Source organism: Odontesthes bonariensis, chromosome 3, assembly GCF_027942865.1.
Source record: "Odontesthes bonariensis isolate fOdoBon6 chromosome 3, fOdoBon6.hap1, whole genome shotgun sequence".
NCBI lineage: Eukaryota > Metazoa > Chordata > Actinopteri > Atheriniformes > Atherinopsidae > Odontesthes > Odontesthes bonariensis.
Window position 1 is genome coordinate 10012557 of NC_134508.1, and position 26271 is coordinate 10038827.

General features: G+C 40.9%; 1 protein-coding gene across 1 annotated transcript in view; it reads right to left on the reverse strand.

Moving 5' to 3' along the window:
* Positions 1–26271, reverse strand: part of cntn4 (contactin 4) — a 201273-nt gene that overhangs the window by 47450 nt on the left and 127552 nt on the right. The window contains exons 9-11 of the mRNA XM_075460236.1: positions 23925–24064; positions 18946–19075; positions 18062–18212 (exon numbers count right to left, since the gene is read on the reverse strand). Of these exons, the coding sequence (XP_075316351.1) occupies positions 18062–18212; positions 18946–19075; positions 23925–24064 (421 nt within the window). The remainder of the gene's footprint in view (positions 1–18061; positions 18213–18945; positions 19076–23924; positions 24065–26271) is intronic.

Genomic DNA, 26271 nt, shown 5'->3' on the forward strand with positions numbered 1-26271 from the left:
CAAGTTCTAAGCTCTAAAAACTTAGAGACAGCCACCGATGAGCCACAACCAATACATCACTTTAAGTGTTTCTTCGAAAAACATGTTTGAACTTCCTGTGGTGTATTCTGAAATCAAGTTACACAGTACAGAGCAGTATTTGTCTCATTTACCCTGCAAACCAGTGTCTTAAAGTCAACAGTCTGATTTATAATTGCTATAAGAAGCTATAAAAAGATAACAAGTGTGCTGTGATTTTAGCTTTATTTACATGCATGATGATCACTCAAGAGAGAAAGTTAGAAGCAACAGAATTTCTTTGCCTTGTCTCTGTCTTGCTGGTGGCACTGCGAGCCCGCCTGCTACTTGTCTTTGACTTGACCACAAGATGCACACACATCAGATGGCTACAGCCTGCCCTTGCGAGGTAATATAGTCGTTAAAAGGTCCTGTGGAGGGTCTGCAAACCAGCGACCAAACAAACTCTAATGAAAAATCCTCCAAGCTGGTAAAACTGTTCTATGTTGCTGTATAATCTCTTTTACCTGTAGCTATTATCCTTTCTGTAGATAAGCAGGAAAGAGCCACTGATGATTATTTAAGTATATCAAGGCAGCATGGTTCTTTAGGTTTGCATTTAGCTAAATCCCACAACTCGTAAAGAAGACGCTAAGCACAGAGGACTAAATAATTGACTTGAGTATCATTAAAAAGTTTGATACTCAAGAAAACTGCATTTTTTGACTGCCTACGACAGAGCCCAGAACTAATTAAAACAAAGTAGGTTTAAGGCTGAAGCCAAAAAAACAAAAAAAGGGAGCAAATCCTCCCACTGTGTCTAGAGCTCAATTTCAGTTTTCCCTTTCAGTGTTTAAACTGTGAGAAAGCACTGTACCTTACAGACAATTATCATCAATCCAGTAGAAAATGCCTGCCTGACAGGCATCTTTTGGAAGCGTCAATCAAACCCCCCCCCCAAAAAACCAAAAAAACCACCGACAAATGCTTTGAGTTGTAGCTTTTAAAGCAGAGCAAATGATTAAGAATGATTGACAGAAAGTAAGCACTTATTCTCCAAATCTCAATATAGCCTGTGCAGCTGGAAGCGAGGTTATGTGCCGTTTCTTTTCATTAACAGAGGGCTGAGTTGCAGGGAGTGCTGCAGATGACTTTGCTTATGGTTTATTGCGTGTGGACACTTGTCTCCAGGGCATGAGGTAGCACTGAAGCCTCTTTGGAAATATTGTTGTTGTTGTTTAGAAGAAAAACATGGCTAGAGGACAGGGCTGGGACACGAGTGTCCATCTTTCACTCTGCCAACTTCACACTAATGCCGAGTGAATTATCATAATGTAAGCAGAGAAGTGATAAGCTCTGCCCCAAAGGCTCAGCTGCTAAATCCTGATTTTTTTTCTTTTATTTCACTTTTTTTTATAGTAGCAGGAGGAAGTTTACTCTTGTGTACACCACTGAAGTATAATCCATTACACCGTCATAGAATTAAGATGCTTTATCCCACAAAAAAATGGTTCGAAGATTTATTCTTTTAACAAGAAAAAGGAAAAGTGACAAGAAAAGCAAAGTGTCAGTGTTCATAATGACGAGATAACTGGATTCACTTGACGATAAAAGGAGAAAGCACAGAGAATCACATGCTCTCTTAAATGAATATATAATGTATGTATGAAATGCTGTCTAAAAGTGAGCATTTGATATTTTTCATGGGAAGGTGTCTTGATGAGGCAAGCTGATTGAGACAATCTTAATTCGCGCCTGTGGAACACGATGTGACTGGGATGGTAATTGCATTGCGAGGGGTGGGAATTTATCGGCCAAGGGCGTAGGGGGTGGGGGTGGGTGTATACACTTCCAGAAGCTCCCTTTAATCACAAATTGCCCCCTTGGTTTCTTCTCCTTCCCGAGATATTCATCTCTACTCGTGTGCTGAGGTCTCCCTTCAGGAATAAAGAGCACACACATGTTTCACAGGATATTGTCAGAGGAACTAAGATGGATTACTCGTGCTGCGCCGGCGGATTCTCACTTTGAAAAATGATATCAACCACAGTCTCCCAGATAAAAATAATCCCGGCGAGCCGTACATGGGATGCGGACGGGTAAAGAGGGTTCTGACCTAATCTCGGCAAACATCTCAGAATTCACTTTATTGCTGGTTGGAGATTTATTTGGGTTTGGTCAAAAAATTCCGCTTCGTGTTCTTTTTTAAAACAGGTTTTGCTGTCTCTTCCCCTCTGGCTCCACAAAGGGAGAAAATATAAAAAAAAGAGCCGATTCAGCAACAGTTCAGCCAGTTTGACAGATGAAAATGTAAAGCTCTACATGATCTGAAGCCTTAACGGCTTGGAGGATACATTCTGTGTGTGAACGATGCAGTGGAATGTGGATGGTACAGCAATAATAGCTGAACAGTATATTGATCTACAGATTATTTTTATGGTCTCTAAATACAACCTACAAGCAAAATCAGTTAATGCCTGTGATCAAGACTGACAAGAAAAGGCTAGTGTACAGTCAGTTTATCCTTTAAATCAAATCAAATCAAATCAAATTTATTTGTTTAGCACATTTCATGTACAATGTACAATGTGCTTTCCATAAAATAAATCATTGCAGCAGGGAGTGGAAGAGGCATTAAAAATACATAAAAGAATATAAAGAGAAACAATTAAAATTATCTAAATTAATTTAAAAATGAGCAACAGTCCAGATAAATTAAAAGATATCGTGCAGATTTCATGCATAGACACATGATGTTAATAGACACATTAACTTGGATATGCTTATTTACGTAGCACACATAAACTCTTTAAGTCTCCTGGCAACTGGTTTTCTCCAAGAAATGTTTTCAATAAATAAATAAATAAAATACGCATGCGTGCACTAGTGTTATATCGTGAGACAGTTTACCCTTGACTCATCCACTCCAACAACAATCTTTTAGTTTAACACAATAATGGTGGTATAACAATGGTCAGAGCCATGATTATACTACCCAGTACATGAAATTGGTAAAAGAATTGTCCGTAAAAGTTGATGATTATTCATGTAGGAGTGAAATAAAAAATTAAAAAAACTTTCTTATCTAATTTATTTTGATTTTTAGGTGTAAAATTATTTCATCCTAGTATTAAAAAGAGATTATCTTTGTTCAGAGAATGTAGCTGGTAAAAATATATGCTTTTTTGGACAATGGACGTGTGCATCACTTGATAAATGTAGAAAAAAAGACTGATAAGCCCACTATGCCTTGCAGCTTCTCAGGTGTGGTTGGAAATCCCTGTTTGAGGGAAGGATCTGAATTAATAGTCAGTTTTCAGCTGAAGGACTTCTGCTTTTATAGAGGTCCTCACATTTTCTGATGATCAGTTAATGATCAGTTAAGGTGAATTTGATAAGCAGCACCTACTTACCCTCTTAATTTCAAAGGAAGCAGAAATTTCTTCTGCATTTTTACTGTTTTTTTTGGGCTTTTTATGATAGGACAGTTGGAGAGAGACGGGGAAGACATGCAGCAAAGGGCTGCTCGGAGCGGGACTCGAACCGGGGCCAGCTGCAGCGAGGACTGTAGCCTCTGTACATGGGGCGGCTGCTTAACCCACTACACCACCGACCCGCCGGGCATTTTTACTGTTTTGTTTGTATGTACCTAATTATAAAAGCTGGTAAGGACCAGATGATTTTTTTCACGTCCTCATACGTAAAACCTAAGAACTGGAAGAGGGGGTTCTTCCTTTTTCATAACTGTATAATTTCTACAACATTCTGTAACTGCATGCAAAAAAACTAAATGTGAAACCTTGTATTGCACAACTTACTGTATAACAAAATATGCTCCTTATACAAATCACTAAAAAAGACAAAGCAGAAGAAAAGCTGGTATGATGGCGCATATTTAAATTTATAAAAATGAACTCGTGCTCCAGTCGCTCTTTCAGATTAAAATGAGTACATTTTGAGGTTAGCAACCTTGCTGCCCTCTTTCAAAATTATTAATAATATAGTTCCAAATGAATAAAAACTGCATTTGTGCGGTGAAAATGATCAAGCCATCCAGACTTCATCTGCAAAGTGAACGTTATTTTCTGCCCACTAAGGTTTAAAAAACCAATAAGATTATTTCCACTTCCTGAGCAGCTCAAACTCTGACACATGTTTGGATAAATAAAACACTTCATCTGCTTTGCGGATGTGTGTGCGTGTGTGTGTGTGTGTGTGTGTGTGTGTGTGATAGCAGGCACCTTTGAACAGTGTCGGGTTTTGTCTGCAACTTCCAGGATCAGCAAAGCACTAATCCTCACTTTGCTTCCATTCTCAGCCGGGGCGGGCGGGGGGGCACTCCTCTATGAGTTATTTTTTTTTCTTTGTCTTCTTTGAAGCTACAGCCAAGGCACAGAGGTGTAGGTGCAGGCACATTTAAAATCACCAGTCAGCTATCCACAGAAACTCAGGCAGCAAACCTCTGCTCAAGGCTGACTAATGAAATAAGTCCATCTGGGTGCATACAGTAAGCTTTCAGTATTCAGGCCTGGCACTCCGTCACTGCCACACAGAGAAACCACCACAGAGAGTCAGAAGCAGATGCTCAATTAGAGGTAAATGGGGAAAAACCGGAGATCTGATAAGGAAAAAAAAACATTTAAATATGATAAACAATGTTTTCAGTGAGCATAATGGCATGCACCCCGAGAACGAGGTCCTTTTGCACCATTTAATCACCACATTTATTAATATACCTGTTTCCATACAGCGCTTATGAATTCAAGCTCTTCATAAAAATAAACCCTGAGACATTTGATAAGACTCTTATGAAAGTCTTATTGGAAAACAACAGTGGCATTATTGAAAGAAAAGACAATGTGAGACAGAAAATGAGTGCAAAGTTCACTCCTCCGTAGTTTTGGTGTTCTCTTGACACTGATTCTGTCTGCAGTGCGTCTGGCTTATAAATAGAGATCACTCTGCAAGACTTCGTTGACATGACAGCTCTGCTTATTTGCTCTGCCAATGTAGGAGGGATGTATGAAATACAAGCGGGACAGTGTACCAGTGGGTCATGACTACAGATTAAATCCAGCTCTAGGAAATGCCACTCTCTGTACAGGATAATAGACTAATCAACATCCAGCAAACCAGATGCCCCCATGTGGTTTCTCACTCTCTCGCTTACATGGCGGCTAGAAAACTTGTCATGTTACACTCACACCTACAGCTCTGACATTAACACACACCTCTTAAAGCTCCAAACAGACCTAGCAGATGGTTTCAACATGGCTTCCGGCACAAAATGAATCAGAGAATATACCGAGATAAAGATTTTTCATGCTCACTGATTGATGTGCTCTGCTCCCTCTTCAGTATGTGTGTCAGTAGCTTAAAATCAGGAAAAGATGGATAAAAAGCATCCATCTAAGGTCATTTTGTAATTTAGTCGTAAAATATTTAATAATTTGGGATTTTTTCCAAGAGCATTTATTTGATCTCAAAGTAAATTGCCTAGTTTCTGCAGCCCATTAGTGTATCAGGATGTTGCCATATTGATATATGGTGAAACCACCATATTGTTGGTGTCAGCCATGTAATTAGAGTACATTGAGGTACACAGCTCACAGAATAATGGCTATTTTTTTGGATCTGGATCTTCACCGTGCACAACACATGTCAGATGCTGGCTGAATTTCTTTCTCATACAGATTTTAAGATAACTACGAGCTATTAAAACGGTCCACACTCCCGATTCAGATGTGATAATCCCATTAAGTGAATAACCTTAATAACTATGGTACTAACTATGGTACTACTGGCTACTCTTTTTGTCTTCCTGGTAACAATTATGGCAAATTGGATTTTAAAATGGTTTTAATTTCATAAGATTTCTGGAGATTGTCTTTGGAAGTTAAATGTTAACTCACAGGTCTTGCAGGTTGATCTGCAGGCCAAACTGGTTCGGGTCAGCTTAACAGAAAATATGACAGAAAGCCTTTCAGGTGGGTCAAAAACTGACAAATCACTGTTAAAAATAACCTAAACTGTTGGAAACTTTGAGGGCCAAAGCATGTATTACCATCTACTTTCACTTCCTGTCTCTCTTCGTTCCTACTTTTCTGTAGGAGATTAAAGGAATCAGGGGACTATCTCTTATGAAAGTGTATGAGTTTTTGTTACCTGAGTGCCTTACAGAAACCTACACCCCCCATCCCCCCAAAAAAAATATGTAAACAAGAAAAAGAAAACTAAATTTGGTTTATTTGAGCCATTATACTTTCAATAACACAACTAGTATTGAATGTACTGTTGCTTGTGCTGTTATAATGTATAAAGTCTCAAATTGAACTATTGCAAAATATCACGAGTTCAGTTCATTTGTTTTCCAATGATCTATTTATCAAACTGAATTCAGTTATGTATCAATCAGTTTATGTAGGATTCATTTTTATTAAATTCAATTTATTCTATTGAAATTCAACAAAGATGTTCCTTTTTTTCCCATGTGAAAAAAATAACACGAAGGAGTCTGTTTTCTACCAGCTGCGTCTCAGAGGAGTCGGGTTACCTTGTTTGCAAATGCAAACTGGTCTGATGTCAGTGTATTCATCTGCACTTATATGTCAAACTGAGTAAGAATTTGACTAAGGTTTGACCAAACAGATAATAAAATGAAAACAAATAAATAATAAGTAACAAGTAATTAATAATGAGCAACAAGTAAGCTTATTTGGAAACCAACATACAGATTTGAAAATAAGCAACGCCCTTTAAACCTGTGAAATATGAAAACTAATCTGCAGCAGTCTGTGCTCATCTTGGAAAAAGGTAAAGTCAGATCTGCTCAACACACAACGACAGCATTTCTTCTTCAAATCAAGTGAGATATCAAAAAATAAAGCGATAAAGGAAGACAAAGTCCGAGGTCACACGTCTGTGAATCGCACATTATATTACTTCGGGGGTGCGAACAGAAAACGTTTCAAAAGGTGCAAAACGCAACCTCAGAAAACCACCAGGAGCTGGGGACAAAAGCCAAACCTGACTCAAAGAATCTCAATAAGCCGGTAGACCTCTGTCTCAGGAAAATCAGAGCAAGGTTGACTCTGGTGTTAACCTTTTCCTTTCTGGGATGTTTTTAAGCCAGAGAGTTACAGAATAATATTCACTGTTATTTCAGTCAGATTTTAGATAAGGTCACAGCACCATTATAGAAGCTATGCTTGTTATAAATAATACTGCCAAATCCTTAGACAGCAAACGACACTGTGCAGCTCGCGTTGTTGATTTGTCAAAAGTTTTGGACTCTGCAGATCACAATCTCCTATTACAAAAGACACAGCTCTGAACTGGTTTAGAAATTATCTTTCCGAAAGAGGTCACTGTTTTATCGTTGAAATATATACATCAGCCTCTCTCACAGTAACCACAGGTGTTCCTCGAGAATCTGTTTGAACCCCTTGTCTGTTTTTATAAATGAGTTAGGACATGAATTGAATCAAGCCATTTTTATATTGATGACACTGTCATTTATACAGTAACACATTCTTTTTATCAAGCTATAGAGCTCTAACAGGAAACTTTTTAGTCACTGCACTGAAACTAAAATGAATTCTAAGCTTTAAAAAAAGGACCAAATCTATTACTTTTACTTGTTCCCGCCTCAAAGAAGGCTGATCCTCCTATTGTAACACTAGATGGGGTATATATACACTATATTGCCAAAGGTATTCGCTCATCTGCCTTTACACGCATATGAACTTAAGCGACACCCCATTCTTAATCCATAGGGTTTATTAAGAAGTCGGCCCACCCTTTGCAGCTAAAACAGCTTCAACTCTTCTGGGAAAGCTTTCCACAACAGACACTGCTCCGACACTGATGTTGGACAGAAGGCCTGGCTCGTAGTCTCCGCTCTAATTCATCCCAAAGGAGTTCCATCAGGTTGAGGTCAGGACTCTGTGCAGGCCAGTCAAGATCTTCCACACCAAACTGGCTCATCCATGTCTTTATGGACCTTGCTTTGTGCACTGGTGCGCAGTCATGTTGGAACAGGAAGGGGCCGTCCCCAAACTGTTTCCACAAAGTTGGGAGCATGAAATTGTCCAAAATCTCTTGGTATGCTGAAGCATTCAGAGTTCCTTTCACTGGAATTAAGGGGCTAAGCCCAGCTCCTGAAAAGCAACCCCACACCATAATCTCCATTCAACCAAACTTTACACTTGGCATAATGCAGTCCGTAAAGTACCGTTCTCCTGGCAACCGCCAAACCCAGACTCGTCCATCAGATTGCCAGATGGAGAAGCGTGATTCGTCACTCCAGAGAACGCGTCTCCACTGCTCTAGAGTCCAGTGGCGGCGTGCTTTACACCACAGCATCCGACGCTTGGCATTGCACTTGGTGATGTGTGGCTTGGATGCAGCTGCTCAGCCATGAAAACCCATTCCATGAAGCTCTCTACGCACTGTTCTCGAGCTAATCTGAAGGCCACATGGAGTTTGTAGCAAGTGACTCTGCAGAAAGTTGCTGACTTATGTACTACGCGCCTCAGCATCCACTGACCCCGCTCTGCCTTTTTGCTCTCGTTCCCAATCGCTTCCACTTTGTAAAAATACCACTGACAGTTTACTGTGGAATGTTTAGTAGCGAGGAAATTTCACGACTGGACTTGCTGATATTCACTGAGGTCCTGGAAGCGACCCGTTCTTTCACAAATGTTTGCAGAAGCAGTCTGCATGCCTAGGTGCTTGAATTTATACACCTGTGGCCATGGAAGTAATTGGAACACCCATATTTAATTATTTGGATGAGTGAGTGAATACTTTTGCCAATATAGTGTAGAAAGAGTCCCTTCCAATAAACTCAGTATATGGTTTGGTATATGGATTAGCTTACTTTTAATGCTCATATTGACAATCTATTTAAAAAAGCTTTATCCTTTCCCTTTGCAGCCGGAAAGAAAATAGTACAGTGCTCATTTCTCTATGTAGACTGTGATGATTTTATCAATATGCGTGCATGTTTGTGCACTCACCGTTGCGCCTTGTATAACTCTTGGATAGCGCTCTCTGAACCAGGGAAGCTAAATGCGCACGTTGCTGTTTATTGCATTACTCCATATGTATGAAATCACTATCAAAATATCATCAGCTTACGAACACTCCCCTCTACAGATTTTCAAAGGTACTTTAATATTCTAACAAGAAACACGTTTCTGTTTTAGTTCAAATCTGAAACTGTCTTTTATTTGAAACTTTTATGTTGATATTTTGTCTTGTGATGCATTCTTGGTCAGGACTCCCTGGAAGAAGATATCTTGAATCTCAATGGGAACTTCCTGGCTAACCAAAGGAAATAAATGAATAAATCCATAAATGAATGAGAGGTTTATTCAGTAAAAAAAAGATCTGGAGAAAATCTGGAGGCTTCCCCACTCCGGACTGCACATGTCCTGACATGCATGCGCTGCCAGACAGGCTGCCACTACACAGACCTGAGATGTGCAGGTGACAGCACACACAACCTTTCATATTAAACCTAAAAACTCCAAAACTGAGTCTAAACTTTTAAACGTGGCGTGTAATAATAGCCCCATATTGTGAGGTAGAATGTTCATCATTTACATGAATTGATATTCATCTTAAATCTGTCAGATGTACTGAATGTTATCTGTAATGTGCACTTACAGACACAACAGGAGCCCAAGTGGCATTTTGACTTGGCAGCAGTTTGCCAGGTGCATTTGCTTCTTCTGCGCTTTCTGAACACTCAACACAAAAGATGGAATTCTGCTTCCCCAGGAATCTTGCGTATTGATTCCCCCAGTTGTCCCCCCTTTTTTGCAGAGGTATGATGCATAATGCAGGGGACAACAAATAATTACATTACATTACAATAAAGGCAAATGGCATTTACATAACATTGCCATATCTCACACCTATTTTAAAGGAATGGCCTTTTGGACTGTACACTAAGGCTTGGTATACTGGAATTCTGATTGTCAGCTTCTTGAGGATAAAGACAATCAAAGACCCCACCGTATTGTATGTTCTCCCTTTTAAATATGCACCAAAAAACACAACAAAGCAGCACATATTGACTATCTGAGCGCCTGGTGAAAAATAAAAACTTAGGGTTGTTGTGTCAGCCACACCCAAGTCACTGACACCCCCCGCCGGGGCCGAAAGATCCAGCTCTAATACCTGCCGACAGAGATAATTACTCAAGGTTTTTTTTACAGACGGTGTTTAATGCACATCCCGCACATCCTGCAGCGACATGCAAAAAAGGACAGCTTAATGAGTGTGTCAGGTCTGAGTGGCCTAACACACTCCATTTCCTCCTGCTGGTGACATATTGAAATGGCGTGCTTTGCAGCCGCCTCTCTACGGCCGGGCGCGGCCCGCTTACATCCTCATCAGCAAGCCCTGCTCTGCTCTGCTCTGCTCTGCGCTCTCAGCTGCTTTGTTCCAGCTGATGTCATCTAAACCTCGTCCCTGCAGGGTTGTCTGGGGTAGATAAGACATCCCCTCCCTCCGCTTGAGTCCTGCAGTGGAAAAAAAAAAATGGGGCTGCTGCTATGAAGATGGATTACCCAGCTGGTGACACCGGTTCCCCTTCTGCTGAAGCCACTGTGGAGTGCTAACGCAATTAAGGCAATTAATCTTCAACAAAAGGGGTTCACAGCTACCTCTAATGATTTTGCACCTGCATCACCAAACAGACCTGCTCAGACAAGCAGACGTACACAGACGACACATGCATACAAACACAGTTGCTTTATCTGGGCTTTGTGCTATATATACAGTAAAACAAGCGGAAAACACAGTGCTCGTGCTTATCACACCACTGCGGTAGGTGTGAAACCAGGATTCAGTTTGCTCCACAGTTGGACTGTATCAGTGACCCACATACATCAAAGCAATCGCAGTTAGTGAGAAAAAAACGAGACTTCACACCTTATTACATTCCCATGATCACATTGTGACTTACAATGCGATGCTCGTGTGAGATAGAGGGAGTTTTCGTAAGGCAAATGATCTATCAAATAATTGAGAAAACAATCTGCAGATGAAGCTATCGGAACAATTAACATGATTTTCAGCCTTATATGCTACACTCAGGAGCCACCTTGATTATTTAGGACAGTAAAATACCTATTTCATATCATCACAAGGAAAATGCGGAGTTAGAAACCTTGTAAGAGTCACAGGCAAGTCTAGTGCTATTTGTTAAAGTACCACAGCACACATACTGGAACGCATACCAGTTGTGTGCATGTGTAATGCAAACGAGGGGAAAGCTAGGTATGAGTTGTGTGTATATCAATGACAATATAGCCAGAGAAGTTGAGCAATAAATCTGCTAATTCCCACGAGCCCCTCTGACCTAAACCACCGACACGAGTATGACAACCTGTCCGCTTTGGAAAGAAAAAGGTTGGGCGGGGTTAGGGTTAGTGATATGTTCATGAATTTTTGTCACCTGGACAAAAAAGCGGCAGACAGATTCAGGTGCATTCTGGGAACCAGCCTATGGTCACAGCGGATGCTTACGTGCAGCATCTTTAAAACTGTGAGCACCTCTAAAAAACGTTGTATCTTTTGGGTCAGTTGTGCTGAAGTTTGCCATGGAGTGGCATTTCATCAGTCTACGGTACAATGTAGAGTTTTTATTGTTTTGTTATTTAGAGACTTGCAAAGTTTCTCCTGAATCAACTTCTTGTCCTGTTCCTCTCAAATGTTTTCTGCTCTTGATGGAGACCCTAACCCTGTGTGCTCAGTCTGTACAGCTGCAGGTCAGTGGCAGAGGGACGCTCATCAACTGTTGCAGATGATGAAATTGATGTCACACAAGCCTCACACACAGTATGGATACTCTATTGCTCAAGTCCAATTTTCTTTGACTTTTTACTTGCAAACAACTATTTGTAAAGAATTGCTTTAGGATTCTCAGCTATTCCTTCTTTCTCCACTGAAAAACTCAGACTCACAGCATGAAACCGATGTGGCAGACAGGTATCCTAGAGAGCGTTCACTCCTATTTTAAAGTTAAGCTGCACTATTTTGTGAGGATGGAAGAATCAAGACAAACTTATCAACATTTCAAAAGTGAATCTAGCACATATTGTTGCATCTTCACCTCTGAGGGACTATGGGAATGTTCTGACAATAATAGAGCACTCGAATGCAAGAATGTGCACGATTAAATCTTAACACATCAACAATTCAACACCTGGAACAAAACGTAAACTAATCAATCACTAAAACATCTCAATTTAAATATATAGAGCTAAACGAAATCTTACAGGAGTTTGTTTAACTTTCACAACGCTTTATCTATTAAATTGTGTGCTTTAACAAGGTTTTCTTTGCCTCTTTATTTATTTCTTATCTTTATATTTCGTGCATGTCCGAGAAAAGAAACAATGACCTAAATGAATGCAGTCTCACGGCACTTAACAAACCAAAGGAGCAATTCTCAGACTGAACTAGTGAAAAAGTTTAGATTTGGAGATTAGACGGCTTGGTAGTGGAGTTACATACATTACTGTCAAACAGGAGGTCCGAATGTGTCTCCTGTCTGAGCCTGTATTTTCTAAACTTACTTTATTAATTCGAATTACTTGTCGGTTTATTTGTGGTTAGGTTTAAACGTTAAAAAGTAAATAGTTGGGTTTAGGCATCAACAATTAAAAGAATAAAAGCAGGGAAATGTTATCGGTGGGGCTCGGAAGTGAGAAAAACCGCTTGGTTAGGCATAGGCAAGGCAATTTTATTTGTAGAGCACAATTCGTACACAAGGTAATTCAAAGTGCTTTACAGCTACATAAAATCACAAGAAGGCAATAAAATCATAAAAAAAACATGAAAAATAATCATTATTTAATTCATTTAAAAGTGAAGAGTGCAGATAAAATACTTTCAGGTGTCATATGCACAGCTAAATAGAACTGTTTTCAGCCTGGATTTAAACATTGTCAGAGTTGAGGCCTGTCTCTCATCTTCTGGAAGACTGTTCCAGATTTTAGGAGCATAAAACTGAAACGCAGCCTCACCTTGTTTAGTCCTGACTCTGGGCACCAGCAGGAGACCCCTCCCTGAGGTTCTCAGAGCCCGAGTTGGTTCATATGGCTCTAACATGTCAGAGATGTACTTTGGCTCTAGACCATGAAGAGACTTGTGCACAAGCAGAGCTGTTTTAAAGTCTATTCTCTGAGCAACAGGAAGCCAGTGCAGAGACCTGAGCACTGGACTAATATGGTCGTATTTCCTGGTTCTAGTCAGGAATTGGGCTGCGTTAGAACAGACACTCTGATAGCATGACGCATACAAATCTTCTTTTTCTGGTAACGTACGGAGCCCGTCAGTGAACAGCCGTCACACCTCCTCAAGCCCATAGCTGACAGTAAAGAACTCTGATTGGTCAAAACTTTTGTGTTTCAGCCTGGAGCCCAGCAGGACGGGTTCACTACTGATCATGGTCTCCGGGAATACAGATGCTTTTTCACTGAAACTTTCTTTCATTTTTTTGAAATACAACAAAGTTTAGCCCATTTAAATGGACGAGCTGCTCCTGAGTCTTAAGATTTTGCAAACAAACAGCGTGATGAGACTAAATACTGCAGTCAATTCACAGGCTGAACAGCTATTAGTGGGCAGATGTTTAAAAAACAACCGATCTAATGATTACCACAGCAGATGCTAAACATTTTCATTAAGTGGCACACAGCATCAGAGTGTGTGTGTGTGTATTTATATGTTGCAGTCACAGATGAGAGGAAAAGGAGATAATAGGGAGGAGAGTTAAGGGGAACCGCAATCAGCACATTTAAAGGCGCTGACATGTGTTTTCCAGCTCTGTAAACGGTTTTTCTAATTCCAAGCTAGCAATAAAGTGTGGGGTCATGGTAAAAAATTCCTTTTGCTGGAATATGGCTGGGGTGGTTTGAATTTTTAATTCTGAAGCAACCACACAGGTGGTCTGAGCCAAGTATGATTTATTCAAGGACAATAAACAAACTGCTGAACTTCAAAGGGGCTTCCAAACTACCAGAGTGAAGACAGCTTTAAAGAGATCCATCTTCTAATGATCTGTTATCTTTATGCTTTGTGCATTGGATATCCATTACAGCTGCCACAACAAAAACTCCCCAAATGTATTTATTCAAGACTAAATCATTAATTACCTCTAAATTTGAACTCATTCCTTTTCTATCTAAGCAGTTGGTCGAAATGTGATTTATGGTCAGGAGTACGTGAGAACACTGAAGGGCAAATGGATGCAGGGGTAAAATTTCCACAAAGCACAGCAAAGCACGTGTTTGAGTTTGGAACAAACAATGTGAATTCATTAATCACTTTGCGAGGATGTCAGCTCTTGTCACACCCAGCACAAGTGTGAAATCAATCTTAACCATAAACTCAAATCAACAGAGTCAAATTGGTCTGAGCGCAGTGAGGTTGAGGTGCGTGATCGACACGTCGGAGGGCGAGTGAAGGGCACCGGCACCGAAACCACTATGCAAATTTCCCGCCACTTTGTTTGACAAGCAACAACACTGCTTTGTCTATATGCAAAGCCTGGCAAGACACTGTGCACACAGGCCTGCTGTCAGAGCCGAGTCATGCAAGAGTGGTGACACCCAATGGGTGACCTCTGTCTCCAGCGAGGCTTCGGGGCCAGACTTCGCACTTCATTCAGACAGACACACACACGCGCACAGCCAGAAGAAGAAATCACATGTAGCGCACGTCACATCTCTGGGGTCAAACAAGGCTAAGATCGCCCTCTGCTCCTTTAGAAACGTGCAAAGATGTCAGAAGCTGAGCAATTTGATTTCTGGAGCCTTTACCACCCCTGCTGAGGTGAAAAGTACTTGAATAGCACTTTTAATATATACTCAGCAGATGGTCTGTTTGGACACCACAAAAAAGCTGGAGATAAAACTCAGTGGACCCCATTAACCATTACTCAGTTAGGTCTCATGCTGTTTTTAGTCCTCTAAGCATGGTGTTCCATCATCTGAGGAGAGAATCAGAATTTTTGCATCAAAATACAGCAAAAAACCAAACAAAAAAACACAGAGACTGCAGAATATCAGCGGACACTGAAGCAGTTTCTTTGAAACTTTCAGTTTTTAAGTATTTGAGGATTGTTGGTAATGAAAGAACTTCTGTGATACCAACTCAGAATTCTATGTCTGAGCAAGTAAAGTAAAAGGATTCAATGTCGAGCTCTCCTGTTCCCTGCAGTTATTGATTTGACTGTAGATCCTGTTTATGTGAACATTATAATTCACTCATTATAAATATGAACAGTTTATGAGTTGAAGTTACATGTGTTGGGGTGGTCCGTGGCGTAGTGGGTTGAGCAGGCGCCCCATGTACAAGAGGCTCACTGCAGCTGGCCCCAGTTCGAGTCCTGCATCGGCCGGCCTTGTGCTGCATGTCATTCCCCCTCTCTCTTTGTACTGAATCAGAGCTAAAAACACTAAATTCCACACTACATACAGAGCAGTTTGCCAGCACCGACAGGCAACTCTTGAATGCTAAAAGGTGATGAGGTGTCTGATACTCAAGAGAACAGTTGAAAAGGACCATCTCTAAGGTCACTGAGTACATGTGTTCCAACCAGAGATAGCATATAGTCAAATAAGGAGATTCGGAGGAAAATACATTCCAAAGGCGTGAAGTTCATATGCATTGTCTCCTGGCTAGATGCCTGGAGAAAAAGGGACGTGGAGCATCTCCACCATATAGGGATAAATTAACACCCATAAAAAGAAGTTTCACCCTCTGAAGAAGAACAATTGGGCTCATCTCTCCAGACTTGATGCATCTTTTCTGTAAATTCGAGACGGACCTGATGAATGCAATAAAGGTTTCTATGTTCGATTAAGTCCGTGTCAGCTGAATTCTTCATCACCCATCTCCACATCGGCTCGGCGACCATCCCTGATTTTTATACTACAGTGACTTTTTTTCAAACCTCTTACCTTCAGTTTGTAATTTTTTGAATATTTGAAATTTGAGAGCTTTCTTGATGATATCAAGCTATGACACAGCCATTAAGTATAGGGTATACTAATTTCAGAGGAGCAGACCAAGTTGTGAAACTATTTTAAAATGCACTGGCAGACATCACAGAAGTAATTGTGTGCTGGAAGAAGGGTCTGAAAATGTCTCCATGTTTTCATTTATAAACGTCTTTTCCCCCCCATAATACTTAAACACAATGCCAAGTATTGAGACAAGCCAAGGGTGAAATCTCATTGCAGATGACTTACAGTACTTTATAAAAGTCTCGTGTTCACCTCTCAATTCTTTATATTTCACTTCCAGTGAGCCAGACTTGAGCAATAGCTCTCCAGGCTCTCTGAAGGTCAAGCCACCTGAGAGATATAATCTCTCCAGCACACCCTTTGTCTGTATCCAGGCCTCTTACTGCTGAGACATATCCAAAACACCTCCCCTGGGAGGCATTTTGTCGGACATTTTGACCAGAAGCCAAGACCACCTCAACTGGCTCTTTTTGATACAGAGGAGTAGAAACTCTATGTCGAGCCCTACCCTGATGATTGGGCTCCTTATGCTGCGTGTACACCAAGAGCGACCTACGCTACCTGAGCGCCGGAAATCATTATTTTTCTATGGAGGGTGAGCTACCTGGGCTACCAGAGCGGATTCTCCAGTGGCTAAGAGAACTGCGCTACCAGAGCGGATTCAAGCGATTAAACTCAAGCTAACATTATGGTAATAAGCTATGACGTGTTTCGGCGAAAACCAATGACAATCCACAGATTGCGGAGGTCGCTCTTGGTGTACACGCAGCATTACCCTGTCCCTAAGGGTGAGCCCTGACACTCTTCGGGGGAAGCACTGGGTGAAAACGTCAGTATCCGGATGTGTGAAATCTCCATCCGTCGTTGGAGAAAAAACATTATCTGTATGAAGGAGATAGCTGCATTTGGGACTGACATCTTCAGATCCCTGTCACAGGGTAGACAGCAGGGTAGACAGCAGAGTGACAGGAATCAGAAGTTTTCAATTACAGATAAAACACTAAAACGGGTTTGCCTGTTTCCAGAGCATGGTTAGTTTCTGGGGATTTCGCGTTTCTGGATGCTAATATTTGTTTCCCAGTGAAGCACACTTTTGGCCACGTTTTACCTGCCTCCCATCCACCTGTCAATCTCCCGGTTCTGTTCTACCCCAACTTGTGAAGAAGATTCACAAACAGCAGTGAGCTAAAAATGCGTATCTCAGCAAGATGGGCGGTGTGCCCAAAAAAAAAATCTAAGAAAACTGGACAAGTGGTAGACAAAAGAAAGGTGGCAGGCATAAAAAATGTCTACAGCAGACATATCTGAAACACATCTGGACCTTCAGCTGATCCATCTGCTGTTGGCCCAAGCCTCATCAGAAATGGGCTCCATGGAAGGATGGCTGTCAAGAAGCCGTTCTTAAGGAAGGGAAACAGGGAGAAAAGGCTGAGCTGTGCCAAAGGACACAAGAAGTGGACTGAAAATCAGTGGCAGCAGGTCTGATGGAGGGATGAATCCTCCCCAGAGCCCGGACCTCAACATTACTGAAGCAGTGTGGGATCATGTTGGCAGAGAACGGAACTAAAGGCAGCCCACATCCAAAGAAGAGCTTTGGGATGTCCTTCAAGAAGCCTGGAGAACTATTCCTGAAGACTACTTAAAGAAATGACAGAAAGCTCGTCCCAGACAGGTCAGGCTGTGATGAAGAATAAAAGTGCTCAGACCGAATATTGACTTTTAAGCTGGTAAGAATAGTTTTGTTCATATATAATGGATTTCCATTCACGTTTGCACATGTTTCAGTAAATCGCTGTACCAATTGACCAATTCCTGGAAATGTATGAAGAAATGAGAGATGGCTAAACACTAATTCACAGGACTGAATGTTACATATTTGAATGTGAGCAAAACAGTGTGTTAGGAAAGCAACGTTTAACCTGAGGTGCATCTGAAATTGTACACGTGAATCTGGCCTTTTAGGTTTGGAATCTAAAGTCAGCTAAAAGCAGAACGCAATGAGTTCATGATGTTACCTGTTATCATCATCGAGGGGCTCGCTGCCCTTCCGCCAAGAGATCACACCCCAAGGAGACATCTTGGGCTTGCACTCGATGAGCACATCTCCTCCCACCTTCACCAGCGTCTGGCTCCTCAGTTGATTGTGAGAAAAATCTGGGGCAACAGCTGAGAGAGGAGCAGCATATTAAAGCCAGCGTTTGTAAAAGCCTCACATCCATTTATCCCACATCAAACGCGTCTCGTAATTTTTTTCCACCATTTTGCAAAATGAGTTCATTGGCACAGGAAATTTTCGCAACAGAGATTTCAAACATGCGAGCTTACACAATAATCAGAATTCTGCAGAGTGAAGCAGCCGGCTGATGTAGAATTGAGGAGTTTGACATAAATGTGTTATTATTCCCTGTCAGGGTACATGCAAATCTTTCACCATGTGATCATTCCCTCGTTATAACTCTCCCTGACTATAAAAAGTATGTGCCCTTTTCAGAGGCAGCGTAGCTGTGTGATATCTCCCTGACATTCTTTGCTCAAATCTCCACCATAAGTTGGACCAGAGCGCTCGGCTGTATTGAGCCTGATTCCAATCAGCAGTCTGATCAGGGCGAGATATGTTGGAGGGTTGAGTGGTGAATGAGAGCTGCCGCCAGCCAGAGGAGGAGAGTGACAGACTTGACAAGGCAGATGGGCGAGGCTGCTGAACAGACTGGCTCTGGCATACATCACTGTCAGCCGGATGCATTCATCTTATAATTAATGCTTTTCAATTAGTGGCCAATAAGAGAGAGGCCAGAGGTCATCTTGCAGCACTGAACTGCGGGAAGAAGACAGAGCAAACAGGAAAATAGACGTATTATTGCTGGTGTACAAACACACACACACTGAGGCGGCCTCTTACCTATAACTCTGAGCTCTGCATTGGAGTAGACCTCGCCGTGCTTGTTCCCAGCCACACACTGGTACATTCCTGTGTCTGACAGAGTCAGGCGACTTATTGACAACACCCCATTGGTAACCTGTACGCGCTCCTACGAACACAGAGACACATGCCTTTAATATGCCTTTTTTTTTTTTGCATAAAGAACAGCCGAGCAGCGGACCTGTGAATTATGGTCTGGAAATGACAGACGTGGCAATAAATCTAGTTTTCATCACTAATGGAGGGAAAGGCTTGGGTGGATAGAGGCAGGCCAGCAGAAAATGACCCTAATCAATCTACATGTTTATGAGAGTGAAATAAAACCATGCCCTATTTATATCTGCACCACAGGGCCTGTTTCCCCTTCAGCAGGAGGAGGGGATATAAGAGGGAGGAATATCATAACATCTGAAAATTGCTTCTCAGATACTGTAGGTATGCCTTCTACATACCAAACGCTGTGTACATGCTGTACCTCCTCCTCATCTGTTTCAACTATCGTTTCTGGTCCCCTGCGGGCGAAATCATGCCCGTCACTGAGCCATCAAATTAAAATCTATTTAGGCACTGCTGGGCTTGATGGACTAAAAACTGAGCAGGATCATTGCATCAGCTGGACATTTAATCTCCGATATACATTTATCTCTCTTATCTCAAGTTCTTGCACCACTCCTTCACTTCTTCAGCCTTTTTAATGCCGGAACGGTCGTCATACATGTCTACGCAGCTGTGTGAAGGTTTTGCTACCTGTGCCCTTCATCTGCTGTGTTTTCCTCCGGCTCATACACAATGTCATTAGGAGCCCATTTGAACCCCAGTCGTGGGGGATTAAGGGGCTGTCACATGAAAAGAGAGGCTGTCCTCACTGAAAGATCACAAACTAATCCTGTATTTGAGCAGGTTGTGCCTGAATTTCCATAACGTTCGGCAGCTCTGGATGTGCAGGGGTGAATATCCCTTCTGGCGAAGGAGGAAAATGGTGGCGTATATCAGTCTGTGCAGGGGAAGCACTCCCATTTACAGCTGCTATTAATTAACCATGACGTTCCTCTCGAATCAGCAGTTTTTCATGCAGGGACCTGGGGGGACCATCTGTACGCCTTCTGCCGAGTGAAAATGATTGGCAATGTCATTTGCCAGCGAAGCTGAGTTGATTCATTTGATCAAAATCTGTAGAACATAAGAGGAAGGAATGTTTTCTGTAGTTTAGAAAAGTGAGCACATTGGGTTTGATTGCTGGCTACAGCTTTGTTCTCCCAAAATTACTCATTGGAGACAGCTTTTGTTGGAGGGATGCAAACGTTTTTCTTTTTAAAAACATCATAAATTTATGAAAATTGAAAAAAATCCCTTTGAATCCCTGAACCCTTCTCTTCATATGCAAGGATAAAAAGAAATAAAAAGCAACAAATGAATCAAATAAAATGGATTTTAATCTCCCGTGTTTTATCTTTTAATAAGTTAGAAATGGAACATGTCATTACAGGGCTTAACGTGTGAAATTATTAGTGCTCACCAGAGCAGAACTGTAAGATAAATCTGCTCATTCTTTTCATAGATATTTAATTAATATACAATAAGTGCCTCACGGAGAAAGAGTACTGAAGTTGATGTGGACTAAGCTCCCAAGCTCCCAAGCTTTACAGTGTCACGCCCAGAGACTCTTGTTTTTAGTTTTCATGTTTAGGTTATGCTTTTGTTTTCAGTCCATCTTTAGTTTTTGTCATGCCTTAGTTTCCCTACACTCTGTTTATTAGTTCACTCACTTCACCTGTGTTTTTTCCCTCAGCTGCACTCACTCCCCAATCACTCTCACTCCCTATTTAGTTTCCGGTCTCCCCTGTCTGTTTGTTGGTTCCCCGTTTGATGTCAAGTTGTAATACCCATGCCAGGTTTCCGGCCTCCCATGATTTCCACGTTTTTGTCAAAGCTAAGTATTTATTCCATGCCATGTTCTTTTTTTTGTTTTGTTTATAGCAACGTTTTTAGAATCCGGCTTTGCCGCGGCTTTAGTTTAAACTTTGTTTGTTTTTGTTGTTATTAAATCAACCTTTTTTTGAAAGTCCGCATCCGTGTCCTCTCTCCACACCACAACCTGACATACAGTGACAGAACAAAAAGCAGCTAACCTCAACCATCTCCCTACTCCTTAGCAGGATGTAGTAAACCTCCCTTAAAATGGCACCATTGACTTCTGCAATTCTAAGGCTTCTACTTTAGACTCTTAGAAGGAATAACTTCAGTGTAAGAGTGCCACAGTAAGCCATCTGTAGGGTGGTCCCATAGTCCTCTTAACTGGTCTTAATCTTGTAATTGCTTGTAGCAGCAACGGCTCCTGTTCTTAGCTAGATTTAACCACTTGTTGGAATGAACAACGAAGCTGAGAAAAAGAACTAAGCACACTGAGTGAAATCAACAGCATGCCCCTTCGAGGTCCAAAATGAACCCTGTTCTGGATAAAAGCGGTGCATGTTCCAGTATCTGGGATTAAAAACTTTGGCTCACTGTCACAGCGTCCTGATGTGAAGAATGGAGACCCTTCGTATCACAGTAAGATGATTGCTCCTGTCAACAGTGCTTTAGCTTTACTTTACCTTTGTCACTTTTTCATTGATTGCTCTTATATCCATGTTGTATTGTAAACTAACTAAAGCTATATTGCTTTTTAATCATGGCTTCAAGCTGGTACTATGTTTGGGTATCAATAGATTTAGTTAAGTAAACGCTAGTAGTTTTGTACCTTTCTTTTTTGCTGCTGCATTTAGAAGCCATGTATAGCAGTGTGTTTGTTGTATGAGTCACACTACAGGGCTGCATTGGAATTGTGGCCACACGGGACCATAAAACATTATTATCATTCATAAATTATTTTTAAAAAACTACTGTGCTTTCGTCACAACAGCTCTGGTAGGCTACTTAGTTAGCTTTTTACCTTCTTTGGAAGATTCAAAGAAAGGACTTTACTGTACAAAGCTGAGTCTGTCAGAAAGACTGAGGATGGAACAAAAGTTAGGGATTGTTTCAAATGATTCTGTTATATCCTACATCTTTTGAGACCTAACCACAGTTTTTTTTTCTTCAAGCTGATGTGAGTTCATGAAAGAAGGAAAATATAATGTTGAGTTTTGTTTTTCTAACCCATGACCTTGTCCTACAATTACCCTTGCTTATTTGTTGCTCTTACCTATATGTGATTTATGAAGCTAATTAAACTTAAATTGCTTTTTATTAGTTGCTTCATGCTACAGTAATACTATGTTAGGGTGTCAACAGATGAATTATGCAGCTGCTGACATGTCAGTCCCCTTCTTTGGGATTGGGATCCCACATCTTGTGTTAGTGGGTGCTAATGGTAAAAAGTCCAGCAGGAGCAGACGGGAACAGGACTGAGGCCTCCACTATAAAACTCCAGATACTTTTTAGATTGGTTTTTAAAAAAAATCTCAGTTCAGACCAGAATGTAGAAATTCTCACAAATGCTAAAACTCACAGTATGCCAGGCCAGTAGGTGGCGATAATGTCTACATCAGTGACATGTCAAAACACAAGAGAAGACCATTCTGTACACGCCCACCAAGCCAGTTCTCCTTTTTCAAATTCAGAACCAAAACAGTAGTTCATACGATGGTGATACCAGACAAATGCAAATTGTTTGTGTGGAGTAGAGTTGTTTCTCAATAGAACCTTACGGCACAGAGCAATAAGAGCACTGGATTAAAGGTGCAAACGCAGAAGAAAATGAACCTGTGGAATCCCCAAAAAACTTTTGTTTTTAGTCTTAAAGGATGTGTGAACCACACACCCAGGAAGGCCTCAATTGATTCACAGTAATAAATAACAACAAATGGTGCATCCTCTCCCCACTGCTTCTTATATGGCTGACCTTTCCCTCTTCGACTCATTAAGCTACTGTGGTTAATGGTGGCATTTCAAACAATGAAACACCTTTGCTGATTAATCCATTCACCCATGCATCCTGAATATATTTATTCATTATGTCTACATTAAGGAGGAATCTGATGTACAAAAATCAGTGTCGTCAGTGTGACCTTTAATCACATACTGCTCGCTACTCCGTGTCCAGATGGCTGAGTGCATTTAGCAGTTCTGTTTTTTTGAAGCACTTCCATTTATTCAGCTCACAAAGAAATGAGACAGAAGTAAGGCCAGCGAACAATAATAACTAAAACTAATCAAATGTGTTTGAAAATTCACACATCTTAAGACACTGCAAATAATAGGCAAATGATTGGGCTTTTTTTTGCACTGTAGAAAAGTGTGTTGATTAACCGTTTGCTATTGGCTAAACAGACAGCAAAGCAAATCTTTTTTGATGTGAAAGAGGCCATGCTGCGGGGAGCATCCCCTCAAGTAATCTAATGACAGACTAGGTTCATTCCAACCACATGTACAACATTCAAGTGCTGATCGATATCCTCCAGTGTGTTTGTTGCCAGTTTTTGCATCATGAAGCAAATTAAAACATAATGGTGTTTTATTCATCAGGTGCAAGCTGTGCCTGAGTGTCCAATCAGTCTCTTTCAAACAACCTGGTTAAAAGACCGGATATAATAATCCAAAACAAATAATAAAGTCAAATATTTTCCAATGCCCACATGAGACAGAGATTTTCTTGTGGGAATCCTCAGACTGCAGGGAGGTTTAGTTTATGCACGGTGGACACAGTCCAATTCCTTTGAAATTGGTGCTGTTTTGTGGAAGTGAATAACATCATGTACTGCTTCAATGAGGAAGACAATAATGCATGGAAATTAGTGGGTAAAGCTTGATAAAGCAGTGCAGTTAAGCTTTGGAAATACAACACAGGACTGTGTCTGTTCTTCATTCAGAGGAGATGAGATTGAAAGAAACATCTGTGCCAAAGCTGCAGTTGAAAGCCTAACCTTTGCTAAGGAGGAACTTTATCTTCAGGTGTAAAGACATTTGGCAGATCTCACCTCTGCAGACTCCAGGTTCTCCCCGTTTTTCATCCATCTGTAAGACGGTTTCGGCTTCCCAGTGGCTTTACACTCCCACAACAGTGAGTCATCAATGAGCCTCTGGACATCTTGGGGTTTCTCAATGAGATGAGGAGGGGCTGGAAACATTGGACGTCAGAATGAACGGGATTGTTAACTTGAAAATTACAAATGAAGCATTATGATGGCAGGAAAATCATGAATATGCACCACTGATATTTACACTTTCAGTTTTATGGCTGAAGGCAAGAAATAAATAAATCTATTTATTCATAATTTGAAAATACAACATAATAAATAAAAAAAATAAAAAAATTAATACATTCTCTATAAATAGAAATAAAAAATAAAATTAAACATCAATCACATCATCAATTATGCAGCCAAGGACTGACTCCCTTACATGACACTGGAAAAATTATGGGGTTAGACCAATCAAAACCGGGCTTTTAAAATGTATGTAAACATGTTAGACCGATAGAAATTGTTACGAAAACCCAAATAATTTGGTTCACTCTGCATGTATATGCTCAGCTAGACTCGAATGGGCCCAGATGCTCTATACATGCTCCCCACATGCATTCTTTTCCATCTTTTTGTAAAAACATTAAAGTGTAAATGTCTATTAGTACATCCGATTCCTGATAAAGCTGCTGTCATTCACGTATTTTTCTGCTTCCTTTGTCAGATGGTTAATCGCGTGAGAGATCATGACTGAAAAGAAGCCCAGTAAGACTTTGTGTCAACTCGCGGCCACTTAAAGCCTCTCCAGACTGTCGCTCTGGTCTAATAAAATCTGGATTTTGAAACTGCAGCATCATCTGACAAAATCACCATTCAAATAAAACTAATTTGACTATACATACATGTACAATGATCTCACTCAGAGAAAGTGTCCAGTGTCGGATAAGGAGAGAAGTCCAGTTAAACAGCCAAACTGAACTTTTTGCGACTTTTTGTGTTTTATACATGAATAGGTTATATGTAGGATGAGTGCATTATTGGTGCTTTGTCATGCGCATGACTCGATTGATGTAAACGCACCATACGGGCATCTTTTCATTCAAAACGAATGGGTAGGTGTGTCCAAACTTAATAATAATAATAATCAAAACTAAAACCTCCTCTCTAAAATTCAGGATGGTAACTTGAAATCTTGTTGTAGTCTTGTGTGAGAGAAGTGTTGTACATGACTGCCTGATTCATTTTATAACGGTAGCACCTTTCAGTTTTAGTATTGAGGTCACTGTAATTTTGGGGCCTTATCAGTCAAGTTTTCCTTTTTTGGTTTCCTTTACATTCCTGCTGTGCTTCTACTTGACAAGAAAGTGATGAATGCTGCCTCCATATGCATTAGGGGTGGCTACTGGTGCCAGGAAAAAACTCCATTCAATACGGTCTCAGTAAATGATGGTATAATTATACAGGAGGAGAATCGATTCTTGCTGTTTAATGCGAGTAACTCAAGGCTAGTTAACGATTAAGCCAAAAAAAAAAAAAGAGGAGGAAGGAGGTACATAAAAGCAGAGCTCTGAAGTGTAACGCTCTCGACATTCTTCTCGATGTGTAGGTCAAGCCACTATCATCCTATATCACACTAGGCCAGCGGCAGGACAAGAGGAATGGTTTGGTGCACTTATCATTCCACAGACCTCACCTAATGCCACTCTCAAGGACTGACCTCTGTGAAAGCTTTTCACCAACATCCTGCGCTAATTAGCTCCCACCGTACACTGTTTTGCCTTTGAATGAAGCCGGATGGCGCGGCAAGAAATCCGACAGCTGCAAATGTATATCTCTCTGTGCAATTTGGCTTCGGCGTGTATTTAAAAGTGTCTGTTTGTGTGTGTCCATGAGAGTACAGCTACACTGAGTGAAGACCCTTAAAAACAGGCGAGCAAAGCGATCAGAGGGGGCTATTTGTGCGGGCTTCTGTAGTCATGTTGGAGTCAGAATAAAAATTCATCCGCTATCAAAGAATTCTTTGTGTCTGCGCATCATGTGCTGCACTATAGCTCTCTGGGAATCCTCTGGCAGATGAGGCGGCTGCCCAAGGTTAGATGAGGTTGTTAACATTTAATTTGTATAGAGGCTGTGCTGTTGCCATCGGTGCAAACAATGAAAGAGTTACCATTTCCTCGGACTAAAAGCAGGTTGAAAGATGAATCTTTTATTTATCCTGCTTCAGAGAAGAGAGACTAGTTTTGAAATGGTGATATAACATACATAACTACTTTGGTCTTCCCTTGACCGTAGCTTTCTTCTTTAGACAACGAAAGGAAATTCACTTCTTGTATGTAAGTAGGCATTTCTACATTACTGTTAG